Consider the following 23,443-nt stretch of genomic DNA (forward strand, 5'->3'; position numbering starts at 1 on the left):
ATAATACATTCAGTATAATTTTTAAATAAAAAAATAAATAAATCACCAGATATGGAAATCTGAGGTTTGTGGTTGTATCTTTATGTTTTGAACTGAATCCTACAAAAACTCTTATTCAGGGTGTTTGAGAAAAAAAACCCATCAGATCCAGGTTAAGCAAGTTGTAACGTGTCGGGGCTCGACAGTAATGTTTGCCAGGTTTCTGTTTTTGAGAAATTTGCAGCCAATTCTTATCCTTTGTTTGTCATCAGAACCACTTTTAATACATATACACACGCACAAAACAGCGACTGTACAACGTGCACCTCAAAAAAAGTAAAGTTAAAAAATACATTGATACGAACATAGAAAAATAAGTTTGTTTATTCGCTCATGGTTTCTGTTTTAGAGGAGATGCTGGTGCAAATTAAGTTGTTTAACTGAAAAGTTCGACTTATAGAAAAACAAAAACTACAAAGAATTTTCTAGAATAGAAAGTTCTGACAACTCTGTTTATAAAAACTATAAAATGTCCTGATCAGCAGGTATCTTAGTCACTCATTTCTTTCAATCCTTTCAAAATATTTTGTCACATCAAAGTATCTTCAAATCAAATATCGGTCGAGCATCTCGTCCACACAGCTGTATATAATAATATAGTATAGATGCAGCCATAGTGGAGCGCATGAACATTTTAACTCCACTTTCCTTTGTCTGTCTGCAGTGTTCCTGACCGGCAGCGACCGGATCCCGATCCACGGCATGGAGAGCCTGCGTATCGTCATCCAGTCCACCACAGCGGAGGAGGACTACCTGCCAGTGGCCCACACCTGCTACAACCTGCTCGACATGCCCCGCTACCAGACCAAAGAGATCCTTCGCCGCCGCCTCACTCAGGCCGTGGAGCAGTACGAGGGCTTCAGCCTGGTGTGAGGAGAGGCCGGGTGGGGGGTTGGGGGGGCAGCTCTGCAGCAGTTTTAATGCACTTTAACAGCAATACACCACCGTGTCAGTGTCAAAAGAGTGTAATGGTGGACCTCGGGACGCAGGGAAGTCACTCTCTTTATATGCTCTTACAAGATTGTTCTTGAATCTGAAAGGTCTATGTATGTAAACGCAGAGTATTCTTGTTTTTATTGCTTTGGGGAAAGTTTCTCAACCTTTTAGGACCATTTGAACGGTGTTTTACAGGCGGTGTTCATTTATTTATTTGCAATATGTCACAAAAAAATCAAACTATACATTCACACGATGATGATTTAAAAAGCTGGGACCTGAAATCAAAGACCAGAGGAGGTTGAGAAACTCTTTGGGTGTTTGTCATTTTCTTTTGTGTATTTTATATTCGACTCCTTAAATTCTATTTTTCACCTTTTAAAGAATTCGTTATTATCGAGACAATATATCTGATTTTTGTTATTTTTAATTTATTAAATAGAGTGGTTATTTTTCGACAGAATAAACTTGTGTATATATGTATGTAAATAGCACTTTGAATATAATCTTTACCCCCCGACGTCAGGGAGGAGTGTCCGTCCTCCTTTTGAAATCTGGACACCAGCATGTCCTCTCTGCCTGAAACTAAAGTATCCGAGTATCAGGCAGAAACACGGTGAATATTATTTGCGTTCCCTCTTTTCTTTTGGAGCTGCGGATCATGGAGCAGCTGATTTTGTTTTTGAACCTGCATTCAACAGTGTTGCCTTCTAACATTACAGCAAAACCTTCATGAATCGCTGACTCTTACATCTTTAGTGGTTATCGTCCGTGTGCATGTTCATGAGTGAGAGCAAAAAAAAAAAGAAAAAAAAACCTGATTGTCATATAAAAGTTTAAAAAAAGTTGGGTAAAGACGCTTATTAGCTTTTCTGGCAGAGAGTTAGACGAGAAGGTTTTCATGTTTTAAGGTGGCAACCAAACAGCTAAATTCTGGAAAGCTCACACAACAAAAACTGCCTTGCAGCACTGTTAAAGCTCTGTAATTAATACGTGATATCTCGTTTGTACAGATATGAGAGTTTAAATGAAAATTCGACATTTTACCGGTGCCTATGTGCCCGACTGTTTCTTGGCTTCGACCAGAAAGTTACGATGAAATCTGTGACCTGATCAGGAAAATAATTTCAGCTAGGCTTGTATCGACACTGCTAACATTATTATTATTAATTTATTTTTTCTTTATTTTACTTTATTGCGTAACAACAGTATTTAAAGGGTTAAAGCCAAGCGGCAACCTTTGCAGTTCCTCAAACGTCCACTTGAGGCTGGCTCCAGAAGTGAGTCAGTCTCCATAAGTCCCCATGTTGAAATGTCCAACTTCACAGCAGAAATAAACACGTTTACAGCCTATAGTCAGAGCCAAGAAATCGTCTGTGACATAACCTCGTGTAAAATAGCAAATGTTTTTCACTTGGATCAAAAAAATGTTAATTAATGAGCTTTAAAGTTGCCAGTTGACAGATTTTGGACAGAGCTGAACCCTTTGTGCTCCGCTAAGATGACATGCTGCTGGATTTAGCAGAACTTTTGTCTTCTGGCAATAAATACAGAAACTGCCAGCACGTGATTATGACGTCCGAGTTACTGTAGCCCACTCCATCGCTTTGGTTTCCTCTTTCTTCAGCTCTGGCAAACCGAACCAGTAATTGCTGGTTGATGTAAAACTAGATTTTAAAACCCGCGGTATAAACCGGATACACGGGAGAGATTTGGGTTTGATCAGCGTTGCGTGAACGCGTTTGGCTTGAATGTAAAAGTGCCGCTTGAACAGAGATAACATGATGCTAACTCTCCACCAGAAAGGGAATAAATACGAATGTCCCTAAAGGTTCTTTAAACTTCGTATGTAACCTTTTAAATTTAGAAAGTGTAATTAGTTTGTTTCCAAGTTGCAGATAATTAAATTGTGACATTTGTGGCAGGACAACATTTAAAAAAGTGCATATTTAACAGTGTGGGCAGATTAAATACTCTAAATATAAACAATATATCTATCACATGACTTGTTCTAAAACTTGCCCTGATGCTGTATTTATTCCTACACTCAATCCTCTTAATCCAAAATGTTTAATTAGGTCGTGCATTGGCGTGAAGTGTGTGAAATGGTCTTGCATATATATATACATATATATATTTATATTTTTATATATTTCATACATGACAGTGGTGTAAATGTGACTTCAGACTTGATATGTCCTGATAACAGGTCACACTGACACATCCATTTAGCAATAACAACCTGAAACAGCCCGGTAATGTAGTGACAAAGATCTGGGCTGCTCTTCTTCTTCTAAAGGTCTTAAACACTGAACTCTTCTGAGACAGTTCATCCTCTCGCTTAGCTCTATACTGCATGTACACACATGATCTACATGTTCAGTCAATATTTGTCTAATTAAAAGCTGATTTTAGTCCTATGCAAAGGTCTGTGCAGCCGTCGACTTTTTTGCACCTTTTAACGTGCTACTGGGGAAAAAAATGTGATTTTTTTTTTTTTTGCATATTTGTTTGAAATCTACACAAAGCTCTCTGTTCCAGCCAACTTTTTAAATAAAACCATACAGTGTAAAAACAGATGTACTGCAGTGTTTTTATTTTATTTTTATGATTGTATTGTAATGTTTTGTGTCATATCTCCAAGCAGCAGGATGGAGAGTGAGGTTGGAGGTTCGATACAGATACTCTGATAATCCTGATGATCAGGCCAGCAGCCCACATGTTGATGTCTATCAGTGTGTGTGTGTGTGTGTTTGGAGGTTTCTGCTAAAGTTGAAGTACTATATGGAAACATAATAACTTTTCAAGACCTAAGAGAAACGTGGACTATAAAATCAGGATTTTTCCAGATACTAACAGTGATTGACGAAACAATGCGACTATATAGTAGGATAAGAATCAAGGTGATATGTCAGAGACTTTAAGGCTAAATGGGTAAAATAATTTAAGAATGAAACCCAAAAAAATAGCTCTATTTGTCAAAACTACAAATTCACGAATGTGGAGGAAATTCGGGTGACCCACTTCTTTATCACGCCTAAAATAATAAGAGTATGCAAAATGACTGAGAACAGCCAAGTTGGATACAGGATATGTTGGAGCAAAGAAGCCAGCCATGCACATATTTTTCTGAGTATGCCCTAAACTGTTGCTCCTTTTGGGATGTCAGTCCCACAGTTAAAGATATTCTGGGATATGAAATACCAAATGAATGCAAAATGATGCATCTCAGACATGTAACTGAATGTGTCACACCAAAGAAGAAAGTGTTAATAACCACCCATCCTAATTTGAATGATTAAAAATATCGACAAGTTTATGAAATTAGTTGTCAAAATCAGGTAAAAATGAGCAGTACTCTGAGCTCCAGGACCGCTGAATGTGCTGAAGCCACGCCCACTCGTGGGAGCAGTCAAGCAGCCATTTCGAAGCGACTGAAACGTGTCAGATGAGTTCAAAAAATGACATGACTAACTTTGAAACACTCCTAAGGGAGATGAATTAATCTCTATCTCTCTGCTAGAGGTGCAGGGGTATGCTCAGGGTGACCTCAGCGTGTCATCGAGCCACCCTTTAAGGACCGCCCACAAAATCCTGGACTGAAAACTGGTGAAAAACTGTTTTACCCTCTAACTCCACGTCAGTAATATATTCTTCAAAGTCTTTTCACATGTTTTCAGCAACTGTTTCCAACATATTTGATGTATTTTGAAAGAAATCTCAGATTTGCCTTTGCACAGACTTTAAGCAAACATGGACGAGAAGTCAAGAAATAATGAAGTCTGCTGAGGACGACCAGCTGCAGAACTGTTTTGAATTTGTCAACTCCCATTTGAGTTTTTCATTCCAACTGATTATTGAAATTCTGTAAATATCTTTTAAGCATACACGTCCATTCATCCATTATCTGTAAATCATCATCAGGGTCATGGTGGGACTGGAGCCTATCCCAGCTGACTTAGTGTGGGAGGCGAGGTACACCCTGGACAAGCTCATCATAAGACATACGGAGACAAACAGTCACCAGTTATTAATCTGCATGTCTTTGGACCGTGGGAGGAAGCTGAAGTACCCGGAGAGAACCCACGCAGACACAGGGAGGACATGCAAACTCCACGCAGAGCAGCTCGAAACATGTTTGGCTGCAGAGTGGACTACAGGCTGAGTCCTAAAGTGTGATTGAGAAATCGTTTCTCTTCCTTTGGAGCTGATCTCTGAAATGTAAAACCGTCCAAATGATGCATGCATGCAGGTGCAGGTGTGCCTCATGTCACAACACGTCCATGAACCTTTTTTTTTTTTTACCTTTTTTAAACTTGCATAAGAAAATATGCAAAGAGTGCAAACACTCTTTTTTTTTGTTGCATGACGACATAGTTGAAAGTTCTCCATTAAAACTGACAGCAGATCGGTTGCGTAACATCATCACGGCTTCATGTGTTTCTGCAGAAACTTGTTTCTGCGGCGTTAACTCTTGTTTGCAATATAATATGCACTGTTAACGACGACGGTGAACGTGGCGTCAACTCTGAAATGATTTAAAAATCACAGAGAGGATTCATGTTGTCATCTGATGCCTGAGACACATGAAGAAAACATTTCTGCAGAATTTAACAAACGGCCCAGAAAGAGGAAGCGTGAACGTTGTGTGCAATGTTTCCAAAACGTTTCCACAGCGTGTGCATGCAAAAGCTCAGTGCCTCATATTTATTTATTTATTTAACTTTGTTTTATCTTGTTATAGATGACATTATTTTTAAGCTAATTTAATATGTTCCTAAAACTTCTAAATGTAGAGCTGATTAATTGATCTACAGCAAAATAATCAAACACCTTTTTTTTTTAAATATATTTGATTAACCATTTGAATCATTTCAGCATCTACAATGTGAGGATTTTCTTCTTTTCTCTGACTTCTATGATTGTAAACTAACTATCTTTGTTTTGGATGGTTAGTTCAAACTAAATATTTAAAAACTATAAATTAATCAAGAAAATAATGAATCAATAATGAATAAAAATGTCCTGATAAGTTTCAGTCGCACAAAGGAAATCACACACAGGCCAAACGAACTCAGTAAAAATATGATTTCATTCATAATATATACAAAATACAAATACAATTTATGTACTAAAATGTACACACTCAAAATTCATTAAGCCTTGCCAGTGTTCACATTCAGTAAAAACGAAAATTCACACTGATAATCATCCATTTTGGAAGAAAGAAAGGAAAAATGTACTCACTCACAGAAATGTAAACATACACAGTGATCCATATTTACAAAAAAGAAAGAAAGAAAGAAGAAGAGCTCTGGAGAGGACGAGAAGGAAACACAGACTGCTGGGAACAAAACAAGCTTTTCAGCGGCCGGTCCTGTCCTCCAGACTCTCAAACGTCCTTGTCAATGTTTATCAGCGTGAGCGAAAACATACCAGTGATTTCAAGACGAGAAATAGCTTATTTGACATGAAGGGGAAAAGAGCATAATAAAAAATGTACAGTCAAAGTGTTTAAGAAAGTACCAGTGATCACAAAAATAAGCTGTTTTATTGGATATGAGCTGTTTTGGTTCGCAGTTTGTACTCTGAGTTGCCGTCTTTGGGTTGTTTTAAACTTTTAGTGAGCAAATACTCGATTTAACTTCTAGAGAAGCAACATTAAGATTATTTCAGACGTTACATGATGGGCAGGACTGAAATAGATTAAGCTATTCATTTAGTGAATACTGTTTAGCTGATTGAAGTTATACAAATAGTCTCCCTTAAAAAAATACACATAAATCTTCTTGATCGCAAAGTCCTTCTTTTTAAAAATAGCAATAATTTCATTTCTAGTTTTTTTTTTCTTTTAAGACTTCTACAGTAAAGCGTGAGAAAAATAACTTTTCTGTTCAAAAAAAACATTCAGAAGAATATAAGGAAATAAATTATTAGCAATAAAAGTGTGATTCAGGTTATTTTGTGTGCGTCTTTGCTTAGTCACTGAGAAAAACGTCCTCTTGTGAAGGGTGAGGTTTGGTTTTCACGTGAACTTCTCAGGTGATTTCGTGTCGCTCCGGATCAGTCGTGGGTCGCCGGCTCTCCGCGAGGCTCCAGAGGAAAACCCCGCCGTGCCCGACAGAGCGGATTAACGGGCTGTTTTTCTCCACGAGCCAGAAACATGAGCGGCACAGATGGCAACGAGAAGGGAGAGCTTTTCTCCGACAGGGTGAGATGTGTCTGACTGTGTCTCCGCAGACTGAAACACCAGGTCCTTTTTTCAGTCTTTTATTTGTTCTTAGATGATCTTAGTCGAGTCTCTTTTGCTGATGAGGACTTCCAGCAGCCGCAGCTTGGCTTTAACATGCTTGTATTCGTTGTACTCCGCTGCCAACGGGGAGCGGTCCTCCTTTTGCACATTTCTATGGGAACAAGAAAACAAACAGTGAGGAACTGACGGAAGGTTCAGCTGTGGAAAACCCATCACGTGAACGTCTGTACACTCTCTTATGTAATCTTCTTCTTACCTTCCGTTTTGTCTGAAAAACTGGTCCTCAAACTCTTTCAGGTCCTTACGAAGTCGCTTCTTGTCCTCTCGAGCTTCTTGGAGCTGCTCCACAAGTTCCTGCCTGTAAGAGACAGAGAGCGAGAGAGGAAACATTTAAATATGTCACACTGGAATATTTAAACATGAAGGTTTATTTATTTATTTATTATGTTAACACTCAGATCCTTTTCAGTAAAATAGCCTTAAAGTACCTGTACCAGTTCAGTTTGCTTACACTGAGCTGTATTTAGTAAATTATTAAGTTTACTTAAACAGTCGCTGTGCGGGCCTCTCTGTTTGTGATGCTCCTGAACGAGCCAGGCATAACATTATGAAATATTGAACCTCAGAGATATTAACATTAAATATTTTATTGAAGCCATCTGAGAAGTTTGGATGGGAAACAAGGGGCCCAAGCGGGTCGGGTTTAAATCTTTAAAATTGTGTTATATTTATATATTAAGCTCATGTTGTGTTGTGTGTGTGAGTGTAATTTTAGTTACATTCTCAGAGTGTCTTCTGTCTGTTTGGTGACTTACATGGTGGCGGAGTGCAGGTTGGACAGCCTCATGTCTGTCGTGTTCTTGGATGGTGAGAGTTCGTCCACAGGTGAAATGAAACCGTCCGCTTCCTCGTCCATGTGATCCAGGAAGCCGAGCACGCTGATTTCAGGCCGGACGGTCACGGTGAACTGCGTCTTTGACTCTCCGTCGTCCTCTGAGCCGTCCTCTTCCTCCTGCAGGAGCATAAAGAGGTCAAACCGGAGGCCGAGAGAGAAAACGGCCACATCGTGCTGTGGCGTGACGACCGAGGCGTCCAGGCTCAAACACTGCAGTGCGTGAAGATCGTGCCGTGTTAGTCATCGACGGTTATAAATCATCACGATTCTGCAGCGAGATGCGCTCCTGTGGTCCTCGTTTGTGATTCATGTCTGCACTCGTTAGTATGTATAGATGAAGTTAGACACACAGTCCACCGAGAACCAACTTTATGTAACCGACTACAAACAGTCTACACTAGAAATCCAGCGCAGAGCAACATGATTGAGTTTATCCTAAAACAGCCCTGAAGGATCATTCTGGTTCGTCACAACTTGGGTCTTATTTTTGTAGCTTTGACCATCATTTAATTTGCTTATTATAAAACTGTACATATCAAATGAATCAATGAGATCAAGGGAACATGGTGCTCACAGTCAGACAGTAGGTAGGTATGTAGTAAGATCACCACTTTGTAATCCAATTTGTCTGCCTGTTTTCTTTGTGAACACAAAGATGTGGATATATTTTCAATATTAAATTAGACTTTTGTATCTCTTTCTGAGGTTTGAGTACCTCTGTCTGGGAATCAGTGATCTAAACTACTTTATTTGGTTAATAATATTAGATACAGCCACATGTTTTGGTAAAAGGGTAGTTTGGGTAATAAAATGTTATTTCTTCCAGTTCTTCCATTTTTAATCAGATGCCAGTAAACATCTACACACTGATCTCTGACTGTCTTCTTAACCTATACATGCTACTTGATCTCAGAAAATTACTTAAAGTAAAATTAAGTGTTAAAAACCCCACAATAAATCGTAACACACCAGAATTATCCCTTAAAAAAAAATGTACCGCTCACACAAATCATAAAAACATCAAATCCAGGCAGCTACTGATTCAACCTCTCAACAACAGGCGACAACTACCCAATCAACAGGCAGCAATCAGCTTCATTAGAGGGGTGAATGGTAGTTAAATAAAGGGTGGGAGGGTGGAGGTAGGTGGAGCAGGGACGGGGCGGGGTGGGGGAGCTGGCGACTGATTGTTCAAGCGGCAGCAGCTCTTCACCTTGATATCATCGAAGAAGAGTGCGGTTTCACCCTCGATAATGGGCTGAAGGAGGGGACCTCTGCGCTTGCTGGAGGGAGAGCCCTGTGGTGATGGTTAAGAAGGAGGCGTTAACCACCGCTGTGACGCTCGCTCACAGACTGCCTTCAACTTTTCACCAAAGTCTGTGTCCAGAGACGTCAGAGTGACCATAATTTTTGAAAACTCGCAATAAATACGGGGGCCAAGCTTGAGGTTAGAGACTTATTCGGGATGGCTTGATGTGAGAGCCAAACATCATAACAGCTGCTTATTTTTGTGACATGACCAGTGAAATAAAACTCAAATAACAAGTAAAACAAAACAAGCAAGAAAAATTATTTTCAGCATGTTTGTGCCTCTGTCAATTTAGGTTTTCAGATCATGACTATATATTTATTTTAGTGTAGAAAAAGAGGAAACAAGTCGTGCTTTTTATGGGTTAAAAACTGGAAACAAATAAAATAAACAGCCCCAGATTCATTTGACCTTTTCAGGATAATAACACTCCTGCACTATTGTATAGAACAAACTATGACAGCAGCCCCAATTTGCATAATGGGGATTAGAGACAGTGCGTTACATAACAGATATATTCTGTGGATCTATAATGCACGTCTTATCTTATATAATAGAAATGTTATTAATGCTTGAATACACAAATAATCTGGAAAATGAAGCGTACACACCAGCCTACAGGCAGAATGTCTATACTTTACACAGATTTTGCGCAATTTATTCACTTCTGCAATTCCCTTCTACAGTTTCTGACCCTTTCCTGCACTCAGCTGTTCGTGACGTCACGTCCTGTGAACTCAATCTGCCACCCATGAGCTCCTTTACCACTGGGAGATTCACTGAGCTGCTAAAGCCGGACTTAGAAAGCCCTGAAAGGTGGATAACACGTCTGTGGCACGGCTGCCACCGGGTTCCCACGGCAGGCACCAAAGCCAGCATGAGCTGAGGATTAAGTGTCTGCAGGCGTTTGGACAATGTGGTGATCTTTGCCGCTCGCTTGTCAAAGAGCAGCTGGACGAGCGGGAAGAAGAGCGGAGATTAAAGGTGTGATACTTACAATGACAGGGATGGTGGAGGCTCTGCACAGGATCTGCTTCACCAGACGGTATCTGTCGTACAGCGGTTTCATGATTTGCCTCTCGCACTTGGTGACCTGCAAAAAAAAAGGGAGACAAAGACATGTTGTTAGCACAGTGTTAGCCTCTTTCTAACATAACAAGGAATGACAGCAAACTCAGACTAAAACCACAACAACTTTTCAGAGCATGAAAGTCATAAACCACGCAACGAGGAGGAACGAGGTGACCGAGAGGTCAGCTGTGCTTACCGATTTACGACAGATTAGATGACACAATTATTTTTCCATTAAAACAAAGTGTGTGTCGGTTCTTTAACAGCAGAGCTGCCATTTAAACACCGCGGTGACTCATTCCCTGTTTTCTAATAGCCTAGAGTGACTCATTTACAATAGATTTAAACACACATCCATCCGTTAATTTGTATCCAACATACACACACTGTGAAACCAGATGCACACACTCCAGCTTCAGACATTATTCACCCCTGACTTGCAATCTGGGTCATAATCGAGCTGTAAACAAGATTTTCTGTTTGGGCCGACACGGCTGGCAGCAGATCAGATATACAGTATAGACTTCCAGAGAAGGTTTGTTTATCTGAAGGAGGACGACTTACTGGACGGCCGTGTATGCTCTCGTAGTAGAGGAGAGATTTCTGCAGGGCGATTTTCTCGGCTCCAATCTGCTCCCGTGTCATATCCTGTAAGGCAGGGCGATAGGAAGTGAGTCAAAACATTTCAGTTCACAGAGTTCATTCTGTGTCACAACGCAGGACAGAATCGAGCCTTGCTGCTGTTGTTATCATGGTCTCACCTTGATGTCCTCTGGGCGGTTCACCTCCTCCCTCTTCTCCTGCAGCTTCTTCATAATCGTCTCCAGGGTGCTTTCCACCGGAGGCTTTGCCACTTTCTCCTGCTGGGGTTTCTTCTCCAGCTGAGAGCCGAAGCTTTTGGGCAGCGTGTTGCTGCGCTGACGGGTCAGAGGCGGCAGGTCCTCTTCAGACTTCATCAGCTTGTGTTCTGGTGAAGAGGAGAAAGAGGGACAATATGTATGAGCTTTGTTTTCTATAAGTTGTGTTTTGTGAGAGTGCTGTTCATGGCCTTGTCTCACCTTTTAGTTCTTTGCGAAGCTTGGCCAGTTCATTTACCCATCTCAGCACCTCTGGGTTTGCAACTTTGTCACTGTGGGAGGGCTGCATGAAATAAAAACACAGCACAACAAATGAACCTCTCAAACTGAAGAAGCAGTCTTTTTTTTATAGGGTTTTAAAAAGGCCAAGTCTCTTGAGATTTCTCAGACAGTCAGTAACCTTGTTTATGGTTTATGGGTCAGATTTTTTATTTGATAACGGTTGTTGCAGCTGTACCTACCCTGTATTTCCGCTCCTCTTCAAACCTCTCCTCGAACCTGTGGATCTTTTTCTTCAGTATATGGATCCTCTTTGTAAGCTGGGCGGATGTCAGCTCCTCTTTCTCATCGTCACAGGAGCCGAGAGACGAACTCCGTCTGCGACTGGAGAGATTCATAGCATTGTCAGTCACAGCTCCTTCACACAGGCTCTACATGCAGAAGTAAGTTGCGTGTTTTACCTGACAAATGAGTGTGCGTTTGGTGGTGAGGGAGGCACTTCGGTGTCGTCCAGGTACTGCTGGCACTGTCCGAAGGCGTAGAAACGAGGGGAAAGCATCGGGTCGCTGTCTTCCTCGAGCAGCTGGCGGATCAGTCTCCCTCCAGCGTGAAGGGACAGTCGGGCCTCCTCGCGGTCCATGCTCTCCCTCTGCAGCGACGAGTACGCCGGGACTGGTTCTGAGTGACGCGCAGACAAACGAACACACAGGCTTCTTGTTAAAATGTGACACTTTGCTTGTTCTGCTGTCAAACCGAAGAAGTAAACACAAGATGTGCAAATGAAACGCGGATTAGTCGGGGGATCTTGTTTGGATATGTTGAGGGTGTGCATGCTGGCCATCAGACAACACATAGCTCACGTCAGTACAGCAGATACACCACATTACCCTCACAAGCTCTACAGCTACAGGATAAAACACGGACTCCTGTACAGATGTGAACTCTAAATCCAGGATCAAATCTGCTTATTAAATCACAATCCTTTCATATCCTTTATTAAATTGATTCAGGTTCATTTTTATAACTAAAAAGGTTGAGCTACAACTAAAACTTTGCCTAATAGATTACTCATTTGCTGTTATATACCGTGTATTCTGTATTATATGGATTATTATTTAGATTCTGGCTACAACAACAGTCTGGAAACAGACAATGTTTGTGATTTTAGCTCAAACAATGACTGTCAAAATAGTTTCTGATTAATTTTCTGCAGCTGTAATCTACATTTAGATTCTAGGTTTGGTAATAAAAGAAGTATTTGTCCAGCTTGAAAACAAATCCAAAATGAAAAGACATATTATTATTTCCTGCTTTGTTTTGCAAGATGGGTCAAATAGTTCTGGAAAAAGTTGAATAATAATTTGACTCTCTTCTTCTTTCTCACACTATAAGGTAATTTCTCTCCCCGCTGACGTCTTTTTGGATCCTAGGGCATTGTGAAAGTCACAGGACATGATGAAGCTGCTCTCTATCTCTAATGAAAAATAAAAAAAAACTTCCTCTGGGGAAGATGTCCTGAAACTGTGAGTGCCCCCCCCCATCCTCCCTCTCTCTGCTCATCCCCTGGTTACAGTCTCTGCTCTGGCAATAATTTTGTCTGGTGAAAAATAGCTGTGCAGATACCCCTGACGATCCCCGGGGCTATTAATAATGCCTGGCGCTCCGTGGGATAATGTCAGGGTGCGACCCCTGTTGAGAGGTACTTGATGACTTTGTGTAGTAGTTTACACACTCTGGGAGATGAGAGATAAACCCTGTCGTGTGTTTCTATCCGAGCATGTGTGCATGAGAGAAAGACCAGACAGAGAAATATCAGGTTGTTTGAGAGAGTTCGCTGTCAGAATAAGAATGGAAAACTCTACAGCGAACATCGGCAGGAATAATAACGGAAAAAAGGAGAGAACCATAACACAGGGAGGGAGAGAAAACAAGCTCAGAAGGGAACCAACCGTCAGTGTAAACATCCAAGGTGTCAGAAAGCACTCATGAAAATATGCACGCCCGGTCTAAAACTGCTCATGCATATTTTTCTTAGCTGGCGTGAGTCTTGCTGTACGAGAAGCGACTTATCTTGAATTACAACTCTGGTCCTTGGAGGCATCCTGTACTTCTAGGTACGTGCAGTTTATCAAGTAGCGTGTTAGAGCTCGCTCACAGCGGCAGGTGAAACTCTCTCAATCACGCCGAATGTCTTCCTTTGATCTCTTATTATCTGGCTCCGGGTGCATTGCGGTGTAGCCGGCCAGTGAGGCTCCATGGCATTTGAAATGAATCCTTTAAATCAACAGCCAGCTGATGGTTCGGGATTAAACAGACTAATGAAACAAAAAACACATGCCAGTTTGCCATTTCACTAAAGGTTGTTGTGTGTGCGACGCTCGGCCACAGTGTTCCAGATCATTCAAGCATGTTGCCATGCAGTGGAAAAGGTCATTCAGACAGCCCTTTCTTTCTTTCTCTCTCTCTCTGACATGTTATTTGCAGCAAAGCGAGTCAGCACTGACAGTGATGTAACAATGCACTTACCATCACAACAACTTGAGTAAAAAATGCGTTTGAAATCAAGGAAGGGAGTGTTAAAGAATGGAGAATCTAGAGGAACAAAAGAGAAGACGAAGGAATGAAAACAAGGAAGCAGAAGTAAGAAACGACAAGTGTGCATCCTTCTTATATCAAGCTTCTCTCTAAACCCCTTTATTACAGAGACATATGAGCCTCCGAGGTTTGTCAAAATATTTGTTAATGTCTTTCCACTGTCGCTGGCAAGGGCAGAGCAGCGGTAAATATCAGGTCCCCATGACAGGCGCTGGCACAGAGTGTACTGGAACAAAGGTCTCACACCACTGCCTACTGCCCTCCTTCTCCAGCAAGCCCATTTGTACAGCGTCACACCTTCTGTACAGTATGCCCACATGCCCTTACAGTACCTTTAAACAGCTTCACTGACTGTTGATTCGGCCTGGCACATTTTTATTGGATAATAAATCCCTCTTTGGCTCAGTGAAGAATAAACCTGCCAGCTAAACAAAAGTTCAGCTTTGCACAATGCATTTACACAACTGCAACAGTTCGTGCTATGGCAAGCCCTGCTGGCTCCCATGCTTCATAGGACCCGATCTGTTTGCCATTTCATGCACCTAAAGGATATATTGTATGTCTGAGTGGCCTGTCAGAGCCAATCATGCAGGCTCCCTGTGGCGTCCTCGCAGCCACGAACTCAGTTATGAATTCAGGACAGAATGTACAGGAAGGAAAGAGGTTTGAGAAGACGCGAAGAGGCCAAGAAAAACAACAAGAAAGTGATCTAATGCAAAAAAGTCTTGGTAATTTGAGTGTGAAACAGCCACGTGGACAAATTTCCTAAGCAAACTGTAGAAAGCTACCCTCTGTTACATCCTCCCTCGAGCAAATTACATTTTAATTACAAGCACACACAATCGGAGACACCGTGTACGGATTGAGGGAACTAAAACACTTAACACCACAGATTCATGTAGATTAAAGCAACAGTCTGTAGCCTCAAACACAATATTTAATAGAACGTGTCGTCTCTCGTGCAGCAAATGCTGCACAGCAACAACAACAACAGCCTCCAACCTGATTTTCAGTAATCACATTTGGCCACTAGAGAGCTCCACAAAATGAAGAACAGTCGGCTAAGGCTCCAAACATGAGGCTGCTGAAGTTGAGAGATTTATTCTGTGGAACAATTCGGCTGCCGAGTGCCACATCAAACAGGAAACGGTGGTGGTGGTGGGAGTGAGGACCACTGTTTACAGCGGAAATATGTGAAAACATGCCTCAACATGCCTCTTTACTGTATTTCCCTATAGGATTGAAACCTGTTGGTTACCATTCCAGTATACATTTCAACAAAATGCTTGGCTTTCACTGCTAAAAAAAAAAAAACCCACCCACCCCTGCTGTGTCGCAATGTCCTAACAAAACAATCACTGTCTCGGTGCACTGCGATTGTGCATGATTTCCTCTCTGCACAAATGCCAACACTGCATAAACAAATCCATTAATAACAGACTCAAAAGGGAGGTCTGACAGCAAAATGGAGCAGGGCAAGACATAAGGCGAATAATGCAGTGCTCGTAACTGTTTCTGCAGACTCTGCATTAGTGATGACACCCGATCGATTATTTAACCAGACATCACATTTAAATTTGATCTTGTGCGAAGCTGGCATTGAATGCACATGTGCAGACGTCACCGTCACTATTCCTGGAGGGATGTGGAGATATTTTAAATGGATCACGAGTCTGAAAATCTCAAACCAGGATCACTGACCTCTCTGAACACAAGCCAAGTTTCTACAGTCGGTTGCCTGGCACACTGTTATCACCATCCACCTCCCCTTTAATGATTGATTTTTGACTGTAAATTACAGCAGCGGTCCAGTCAGTCTAGAAACTGATACATCCAAGTAAAACCCACACCGTCTGCTCAGGAGAAGCTCTGAACATAGCTCCACTTTTCATATTTTATCCTGAGAGATTCAAGGTTCCCATGTGCCTAATTGTGGTCAAAACAACAAGGCGAGCAACCAGTGTTTCTCCTCCAGATACAGGTGTCTGGAGAAGTTGAGAGGATCTTTTACAGTTAAATCCTGCAGGAGAGGTAGAAGGAGCTGCATCAGGAGGAGGAGGAGGAGGAGGCAGCAGGAGGTGTGCAGCTGCCACCCATGTGGAGCTGGGTGGAGGGCAGTGAGTGTGTTGTCTGGGTACATGTGTGTGTTTGCATGAAAAGGTGTGTACTCCAGATAGTATTAGACCCTTTTAGCAATCAAATGATGCCTATAAGAAGAAAATCTAAGCATGAAAAACAACAAGCAGGCTGGCCTGTAGCCTCACCTCCCCAGTTGTTGTTGTCCTCGGTGAGTGCTGTCAGGTCCAGCCGGGGCACGTCCTCGCAGCTCGTCTTCTCGCAATCCGGGTCCGAGCCTCGCACTTCTCCTCCACCTCCACCGACCCTCCCCGTGTCACAAGTGACGGGCGACTCCTGGATCTTCATCCTGAACGTCTGCACAACCATGAGAGAAAAAGGAAAAAGAGCGCTCAACGACGATGGAGCAGCCAGTGAGCACACTCTTTAAGTTGAGCCACACACACACACACTCCCCTCAGGATGGCCCTGCCCTCACGGAGGGGGCCGCTCCCTGCTCGCCATAGGCTGCCTCGGCTTGGCCAAAACATCCGCCCATCTGCCATGAGAGAGCCGGAGTGGATTGACTCCGCCTCCGTCTTTCACCCCCTGGATTCCCTCACCCCTCCTTTTCTCCTTCCCTCCCTCTCTTGTTTGCTCTCTACAGTAAAGTCCTCTCCTTGCTTTCTCTCTTGCCTGGCATGCATATATTTCCCCCCCCCCACCCCTTAGTGCTGCTCTGGACTTGTTTGTTTCACAGCAGCACATGGGGAGGGGTGTATGGAGAGGACAAAAAAAAAAGAAAAAGCAGATTGTGAGCCAGCACACGTAGGCTGACTGGGTGTTTTTTTCCCTCTATCTGTCTCTCTGCAGACAAACAGCTCAAAGCAGAAATATTACATCTTCCCAGCACCTCATCACTTCTTCTATTTGCTCTCAAACTTTCTCAAACTCCACTTTGAGTTTCCACAACAATTTAAACTCTAATGCATAATGTGTTTGGGTGAAACAACATACTCAGCTGGACATGCGTATAAAACGTGTCCATGGATCACTTAGCACTTAAGCACACAGGGGTCCCATTTCCTCTGTCTGGGCGTGGGACCAAGCCTATTTTTAGAAAAAAAACACATCAAGACATTACTGCTACAAGACCTCATAAATGCCACAGACTGCTTACAGGAAGGGGTGCACTTGAATCTGGTTACAACAGCCCCTTGTATTTTTATTTTTTTGTGTTCATGACACTAAATTGTTGTTGGCAGGTTCACAGGAGATTACGGTGTAACGGCACAGTTAGTTTCAGGTGTGTGTTCTTGTTGGGGAGTTTAGCTGTTGAGCATGAAATACCACTGATGTGATGGGAATCACGTAGAAAACAAAATGGAATTAGTGCCCAGAGAACGTGCAGGTTGTGATGGACTTGCCGCAGAGAATTTCCCCTAAGTAGCACTTACCGTTACTGTAGTCAAATCAAGAACAACCCCCCCTTCCCACCTCTCTCTTTCTCTTCCCGGTGCCTACATGAGTAAGTACATACTGCACCAGCTCACTCAATCCACATTCAAGATCCCCTTATCACAATTCCAAACACACATCGCCTAAATAACACTCAGAGAGGTGACGTGTTCACCTCCCAATGTGCAAACAAACAAACAAACAGAATAAGGTACGCAAAATGTACTTAAGAGTGTATAAATTGGGAACCAATCAGGAACAGACAACGGTCTAGTGTGAGCAAATAATGACATATGTATGTGAATATTAATAAATGCTCTCCGTGGTTGCTGTCATTCAGTAAACACTCAGTAGATTCTTGATAGTTTAGCAGGATCACGCCTCACTCGAGGAGATATAAAATTAAAATATACATCAGAAGGAAGTGATGATTAGTCTTTTACATACTTCACTGTTTATTTTATCATATTACTCACTCTAAATTGCCTGTAGGTGTGAATGTGAGTGTGAAACGGTTGTTTGTCTCTATGTGCCCTGTGATGAACAGGGTGTACCCTGCATCTCGCCCTAAGTCAGCTGGGATAGGCTCCAGCTGCCTGTAACCGTGATGAGGATAAGCGGGTTACAGAAAATGGATGGATGGAATCACAGCAGGCATTTTGACCCGCCATAGTAGAAGAAGCACAGGTGTTACTGACAACAACAATGCTGCACACTGAGCCACAAGCACCCTGAAACCAAAGCTGCTATATGAAATTCAGCCATCATTATTTTAATATTTATAAATGCTGCTTCTCCGACTGTGACATGTGCAAATGTCTTCAGTGAAACAGACGCGCTGTGGGTGTAGCAGTGCAGTGCCAAAGAGTGTAAACGGTAGTAATCATAACTCAAATTTGACAATGAAGTTTTGAGCTTTTGAGCATATTTCCGTATCTTTTCTATGAGCTCAAAAGAATGAAGCTCCAAAAAAAGCTTGTAAGTGGACCTTGAGTGAAGTTTTTTTGGTTGTTTTTGTCACACTACTGTCAAAGTGAATAAAAAGCTTTTCTTGCTCTTGATTTATAAAGATTATATCGGTGTGTTTAATTGATTCGCTTTGTGCCAATCCACACCTTTGTTTGACTAAATCAAGACAACAGATATTCAGAGATTGTTACATAATGGGCCTGAAGATCTAAAGAAAAACGTGATGTTGTTAATAGCAGATTGCGCCTGCTTTGTTCTATTCTTGCTCGCTGGTAATTACGCTGCTTTGTGTTACCAACACAGCTGATAATCACGCAATTAAAGCATGACTCATTAAGGTTTGAAACAGAAGAGTCTACTGGGTGAATGTTATGTAATGTTATGAGTCTCAGAGCTAAGAAAGGCTGAGAGAAGAGACGCCTCATCACATTTAAGATACACATTTAAGATTTATCTGCTTCTTTGTTGTCGAATCCTTTTACGTGCAAATGACTTTCACTTGATGATTAGTTCATCCTGCTTGTTTTAACAGATCAGTCACCAGCATCAGTGCTGAGAGTACAATGTAAACCCACTTCAAGATGCTCCGAGGAGTAACACGTGGATTAACAGGAGCACAGATGTTACAGCTCGCTGAAGTCCTGCTGTGCTCAAATATAATTCAAACGTACATGCACACACAGATGAGTCCACATGCTGTAGTCTGTTCGCGGGAACATCAGTGTTCACTCAAACACACTTGAGCCACGATTACATCATCATGAGGTCCAGCTGGTGCAAAGGAGGGGCGAGATAGACAGAGCTACTGTCTGTGTGTGTGTGTGTGTGTGTGTGTGTGTGTGTGTGTGGATTGTGGTTTAGACAATGATTAAGCTGTGTTTGGGGGGGCTTACACACACTCAGTGTACAAACAAGCAAACTGAGGAATTTAAGAGGCATTTTGCTGAGATGGCACACAGACAAGCATATAACCTTGGATACACACACACACACACACACACACAATGTGGTCGATTTGTCCTGACATAAGCTTTCTGCCTGATACCATTTTTGTGTGGCAGAGCTCTCTACACATATTTAATTTCAGAGACACGCAGACATACACGTCCACTTTCTGCAGCGCTCAGTGTCCTTTTGAGCCACAAAGACATCATCAAGTAAATGACTGACTCCCCTACAAAAAAAATCTACAATATTTATGTTGCTGGTAAATTCACATGTCAGTGTTGTCTTGAAAGACAGCCAGCCTGGCCTGCAGATATGTGCTGCAGCCCTCATTTCTCACTATCACCTTTCTTAGGTTGCAGGTACAGGATGTTCCGATGGAGGAGTCGTGTGTGTTATCAGTTTACAGGGACTAAAGCTATAACAGAAAACACACACTCACATATTGAGACACGCAAGACACCAACACGTTTGCCTTAGAATAAATGTCCTGAAATAGATTTTTAATTAGTATTTGATTTTTTTTTTAAAATCAATGAAATATGAATATTTTCACATTTGCAAACAACAAGTGTTGTGTATTATCAAAGTAACAGCAGTAAAAAATAGTCATCCAAATAGTGTATATGAGTCAAATTAACAGGTTGCAGACGGATCAGTCTATTAATTAATCTGAGTAACTGCAGCTGAGAGGAAGACAAAGATCGCCTGGTGGTAAAAATCACGTCTGTGTGGTGCTCGCGTTGTAACCTGGGCTTTAATGACCCGCTGAGAGGCTGCTGCACCATGCCGGCTCCAGATGGCCGCTCAGTGGCACAGCGTGGTTGTTGTTGTTGGTGGTGGTAGCAGAGCTGCAGCCTGAGCTGCTACTAAAATCCATCTGGGCTGCTTAGAAAGAGATTCACCATGAGAGCTACATGATTCTCTTCAGTGGTGTGTTATTAAAACTGGAGATGGAGAGGGTAACTAGTTTCATTTATGCTCACACCTTCAATGACAAAAAACTTCAAATCAAAAGTACTACTATACGAAGAACTATTGAGTTTGTGTTAGGATGACGATGGGAAATCCCTGTTTTTCGCAGGAACTCTGAAAATCTCCCTTCGTCTGTCGAACGGCGGATGAGTTTCTGTTCAGTAAATGAGCTGCAGTGGTTACGAAACACTGATTTTATTCTTCTGTTTTATTTCAATGTAGCGCAATTTTCTTTCATTTTGTTTTGTTCTTTTAACAGTCTAGTGTTGCTTTTATATCCTCTTTTAATGCCCTTTTGTGTCAGACGACACTCGATGCAATACTTGCATTTCAGTGCAGATGCCAACCTTATCATTTTTTGGAATTTGTAGCAACATAAAATATGTTTCTCTCTAGAAGAAGCCAAACCAACAAGTGCCTAAACCAGACACTATTTTAAAGAAAAGTACAAATCTGTGTGAGCACTCAATGTTTCCCAGAACTTGGCAGGTTGAGAAGCTCGGCGCTGCCAACACGTTTCAGTCAGTACCAAAATAGCATTCAATATCCAGCCCTTTCTTCCACATCCATCTCCTTATAATCTGATACTCTCATTTTTATCCAGTGGCGCATGCATGGCAGAGCAGAACGACTGTGCAAGTAGAAGGAAGGAGAGCTGAAGCAAAACGCAAGACATAGAGATACTCATTAGAAAGGAATCATGAATTTGAACCTACCTGTGGAGGAGAAGCAAGGCCGTACTTCCTTGAAATGTCATTCCTGAAAAATCCAACAGAGAAAACACTTTAGCAAAGAAGCTTCGACTTATCACATTAGTGGATGATTAACCAACCAAACACCTTCGGCTTATCTTAGAGACAGAAACCTCAGAAAACCCTAAAGACTTGATACATACACTTACGTATATCTTTTGCAGCCTGTCTTTATCAGGCCTTTATCAGATAAAGTGTATGTTATAATCATCACAGTACTATATGCCAAGCAGCAGCCGGTAGCTTATCAATGTAAAACAAACATTCGGGTAACAGGTGCTATAACGTGTGTGTTTATATTAAAAGGAAACAGTGAGTGAGTCACGACAAAGATCGTACCCTTTCTGAAACGCCTCCATGTGGTTTGCTGCAGGTCTCTCACCAACACATTCAGTGAGCTGGAAAAAGACGTAAACATTTTGAATGTTTAGCTACAGCTGTTTAGCTGAATACATAGCTGATTTCATGATTTCTATCAAAATGGGACAAGCTATGCTGTATTAGAATATCCACGATTGCTGTAATGAACCTTTCATGCCATTGGAGCTATTCATAATTATATAAGTATGCTGTCAATAAGAGAGTCTATAAAGTACTTAACCAGCTGATATGATACTGATATGTAAAGGCCACTTTCATTTCTTGCTTGTGTTACGTGACATATGAAACAAGGAACCATGATTGCTTTCATAAAACTTTGTGGTGCTGAACCATGAAGACTAAAAAACGCTTGGAATGTTCACTTCACTTCTAGTCCCTTCAATGTCTCTTGCAGCAATTACTAAAATACAGAAGATGTGCTGCATAAAGAAAATACATAAATCAAGCATCAAGCCAAACACACAGAGGCTGGTTTCATTAATTCATTGTCTTGTATCTGGATCATGCTCTAACTCCCTCCCTGAGCCAGCCTTGATTATTCTCACCTGCTCACCATCATCACTCACCTGTTTCTCACTGCCCTCATTACTCCTCAGTATATATACGCCAGTCCTTAGCCACTGAATCTCTGCCAGCTTGTCTATGTGCCATGAGCCTTAGCATTCCAGCACCCATTTATATCCCAGCCTGCTATTTGTTTTTTATTTTTTATCCTGATCCTGTTTTTTGACCTTGCCTTAAGTGTTCTGATCGTGCCACAGTCTAACTCTTCCACTTTATTTTGCCGCCTGGATTTTGGATCCTCGAACATTTCTGTATTTTGTGACAGCTGGAGACGGATGTGGTGCAATTTAAATGTATTAAAAGAATCACCCCTGACCTAGCTGTACAAACAACTGAAACAAACTGATCTGATGGCTCAAAAAGGTCAAACAGAACAATAAATACTGCGTATATTGTGTCGGGCCGTGTTGCTGTGCCGTGAACAGCACCAGAGATAACACTCAAGAGGGTTTCAGAGCCTCTAATTACCCTCTGCAGCTCTTGACATAACAAGCTCATATTCGCAGAGGCGGCTGTTCACACCGACCGTGACACAGACCCTAACTAACAAACCTCTGCTGTGAGCCACTCAGCACAACACTCGCCAATCACGATTGTGCCACATATCATCATCATCATCATCATCATCATCATATATATATATATCTTTATATATTATATATATATATATATATATATATATATATATGTATGTATATATGTGTGTGTGTGTGTGTCAAGGCGCCGTATCATCTGTACTCTTACATAAGGGGTTGGTGTGGGGGTTTCTGTCCCTTGAGTGTGAGAGTGTAAACTGAACAAATCTATTTCCATCAGTCGGTCGGTGAGGCAGCACGCCATGTAGCTGAACTTTACATTAGCACATATTGTTTATGAGCCAAGTTTGGATAATGATCCAACCTGCTTTCATGCAGCTGTAGTGTAAGGAGAGTCTGCGGCGACTGGTTCATGTTACAACATCTACATGGTTCACACCATGCCCTCTTCATCGCTTTAACTGCTTTCACATACTCTTGCTATAGAGCTCTCACTGTGCTACAACACCCCTGGGTATGACTCACGGTGTCTTGGTTGGCAGGGGAGAGATAGCTGAGTATTTATTATCTAGTCGCCACACAAACTAGGAGCCACACACAAACTTTGCCTCAATAATATACGGTATGAAATGGA

At 41.8% G+C, this 23,443-nt stretch overlaps 2 protein-coding genes across 5 annotated transcripts in view; one reads left to right on the top strand and one right to left on the bottom strand.

Annotated features, from left to right (window-relative positions):
* herc3 (HECT and RLD domain containing E3 ubiquitin protein ligase 3) overlaps positions 1 to 3,552 on the top strand; it is a 29,377-nt gene extending 25,825 nt beyond the window's left edge. Inside the window, exon 25 of the mRNA XM_019256069.2 lies at positions 704 to 3,552. Within this exon, the coding sequence (XP_019111614.1) occupies positions 704 to 912 (209 nt within the window). The 3' untranslated portion in view covers positions 913 to 3,552. The remainder of the gene's footprint in view (positions 1 to 703) is intronic.
* Positions 3,553 to 6,048: 2,496 nt separating this feature from the next.
* Positions 6,049 to 23,443, bottom strand: part of fam13a (family with sequence similarity 13 member A) — a 52,312-nt gene continuing 34,917 nt past the window's right edge. For 2 of the 4 annotated variants that reach the window (XM_027283076.1, XM_027283075.1), the window contains 14 exons: positions 21,668 to 21,726; positions 21,293 to 21,335; positions 16,439 to 16,607; positions 14,106 to 14,171; positions 12,041 to 12,257; positions 11,822 to 11,963; positions 11,562 to 11,643; positions 11,265 to 11,470; positions 11,068 to 11,151; positions 10,430 to 10,525; positions 9,337 to 9,420; positions 8,044 to 8,240; positions 7,485 to 7,586; positions 6,049 to 7,379 (listed from right to left, as the gene is read on the bottom strand). In XM_027283076.1, coding sequence (XP_027138877.1) covers positions 7,256 to 7,379; positions 7,485 to 7,586; positions 8,044 to 8,240; positions 9,337 to 9,420; positions 10,430 to 10,525; positions 11,068 to 11,151; positions 11,265 to 11,470; positions 11,562 to 11,643; positions 11,822 to 11,963; positions 12,041 to 12,257; positions 14,106 to 14,171; positions 16,439 to 16,607; positions 21,293 to 21,335; positions 21,668 to 21,726 — 1,671 coding nt within the window. In that variant the 3' untranslated portion in view covers positions 6,049 to 7,255. The remainder of the gene's footprint in view (positions 7,380 to 7,484; positions 7,587 to 8,043; positions 8,241 to 9,336; positions 9,421 to 10,429; positions 10,526 to 11,067; positions 11,152 to 11,264; positions 11,471 to 11,561; positions 11,644 to 11,821; positions 11,964 to 12,040; positions 12,258 to 14,105; positions 14,172 to 16,438; positions 16,608 to 21,292; positions 21,336 to 21,667; positions 21,727 to 23,443) is intronic. The other 2 variants (XM_027283077.1, XM_027283078.1) reach the window with 2 other exon arrangements.

Source organism: Larimichthys crocea, chromosome X (assembly GCF_000972845.2).
Source record: "Larimichthys crocea isolate SSNF chromosome X, L_crocea_2.0, whole genome shotgun sequence".
Lineage (NCBI taxonomy): Eukaryota > Metazoa > Chordata > Actinopteri > Sciaenidae > Larimichthys > Larimichthys crocea.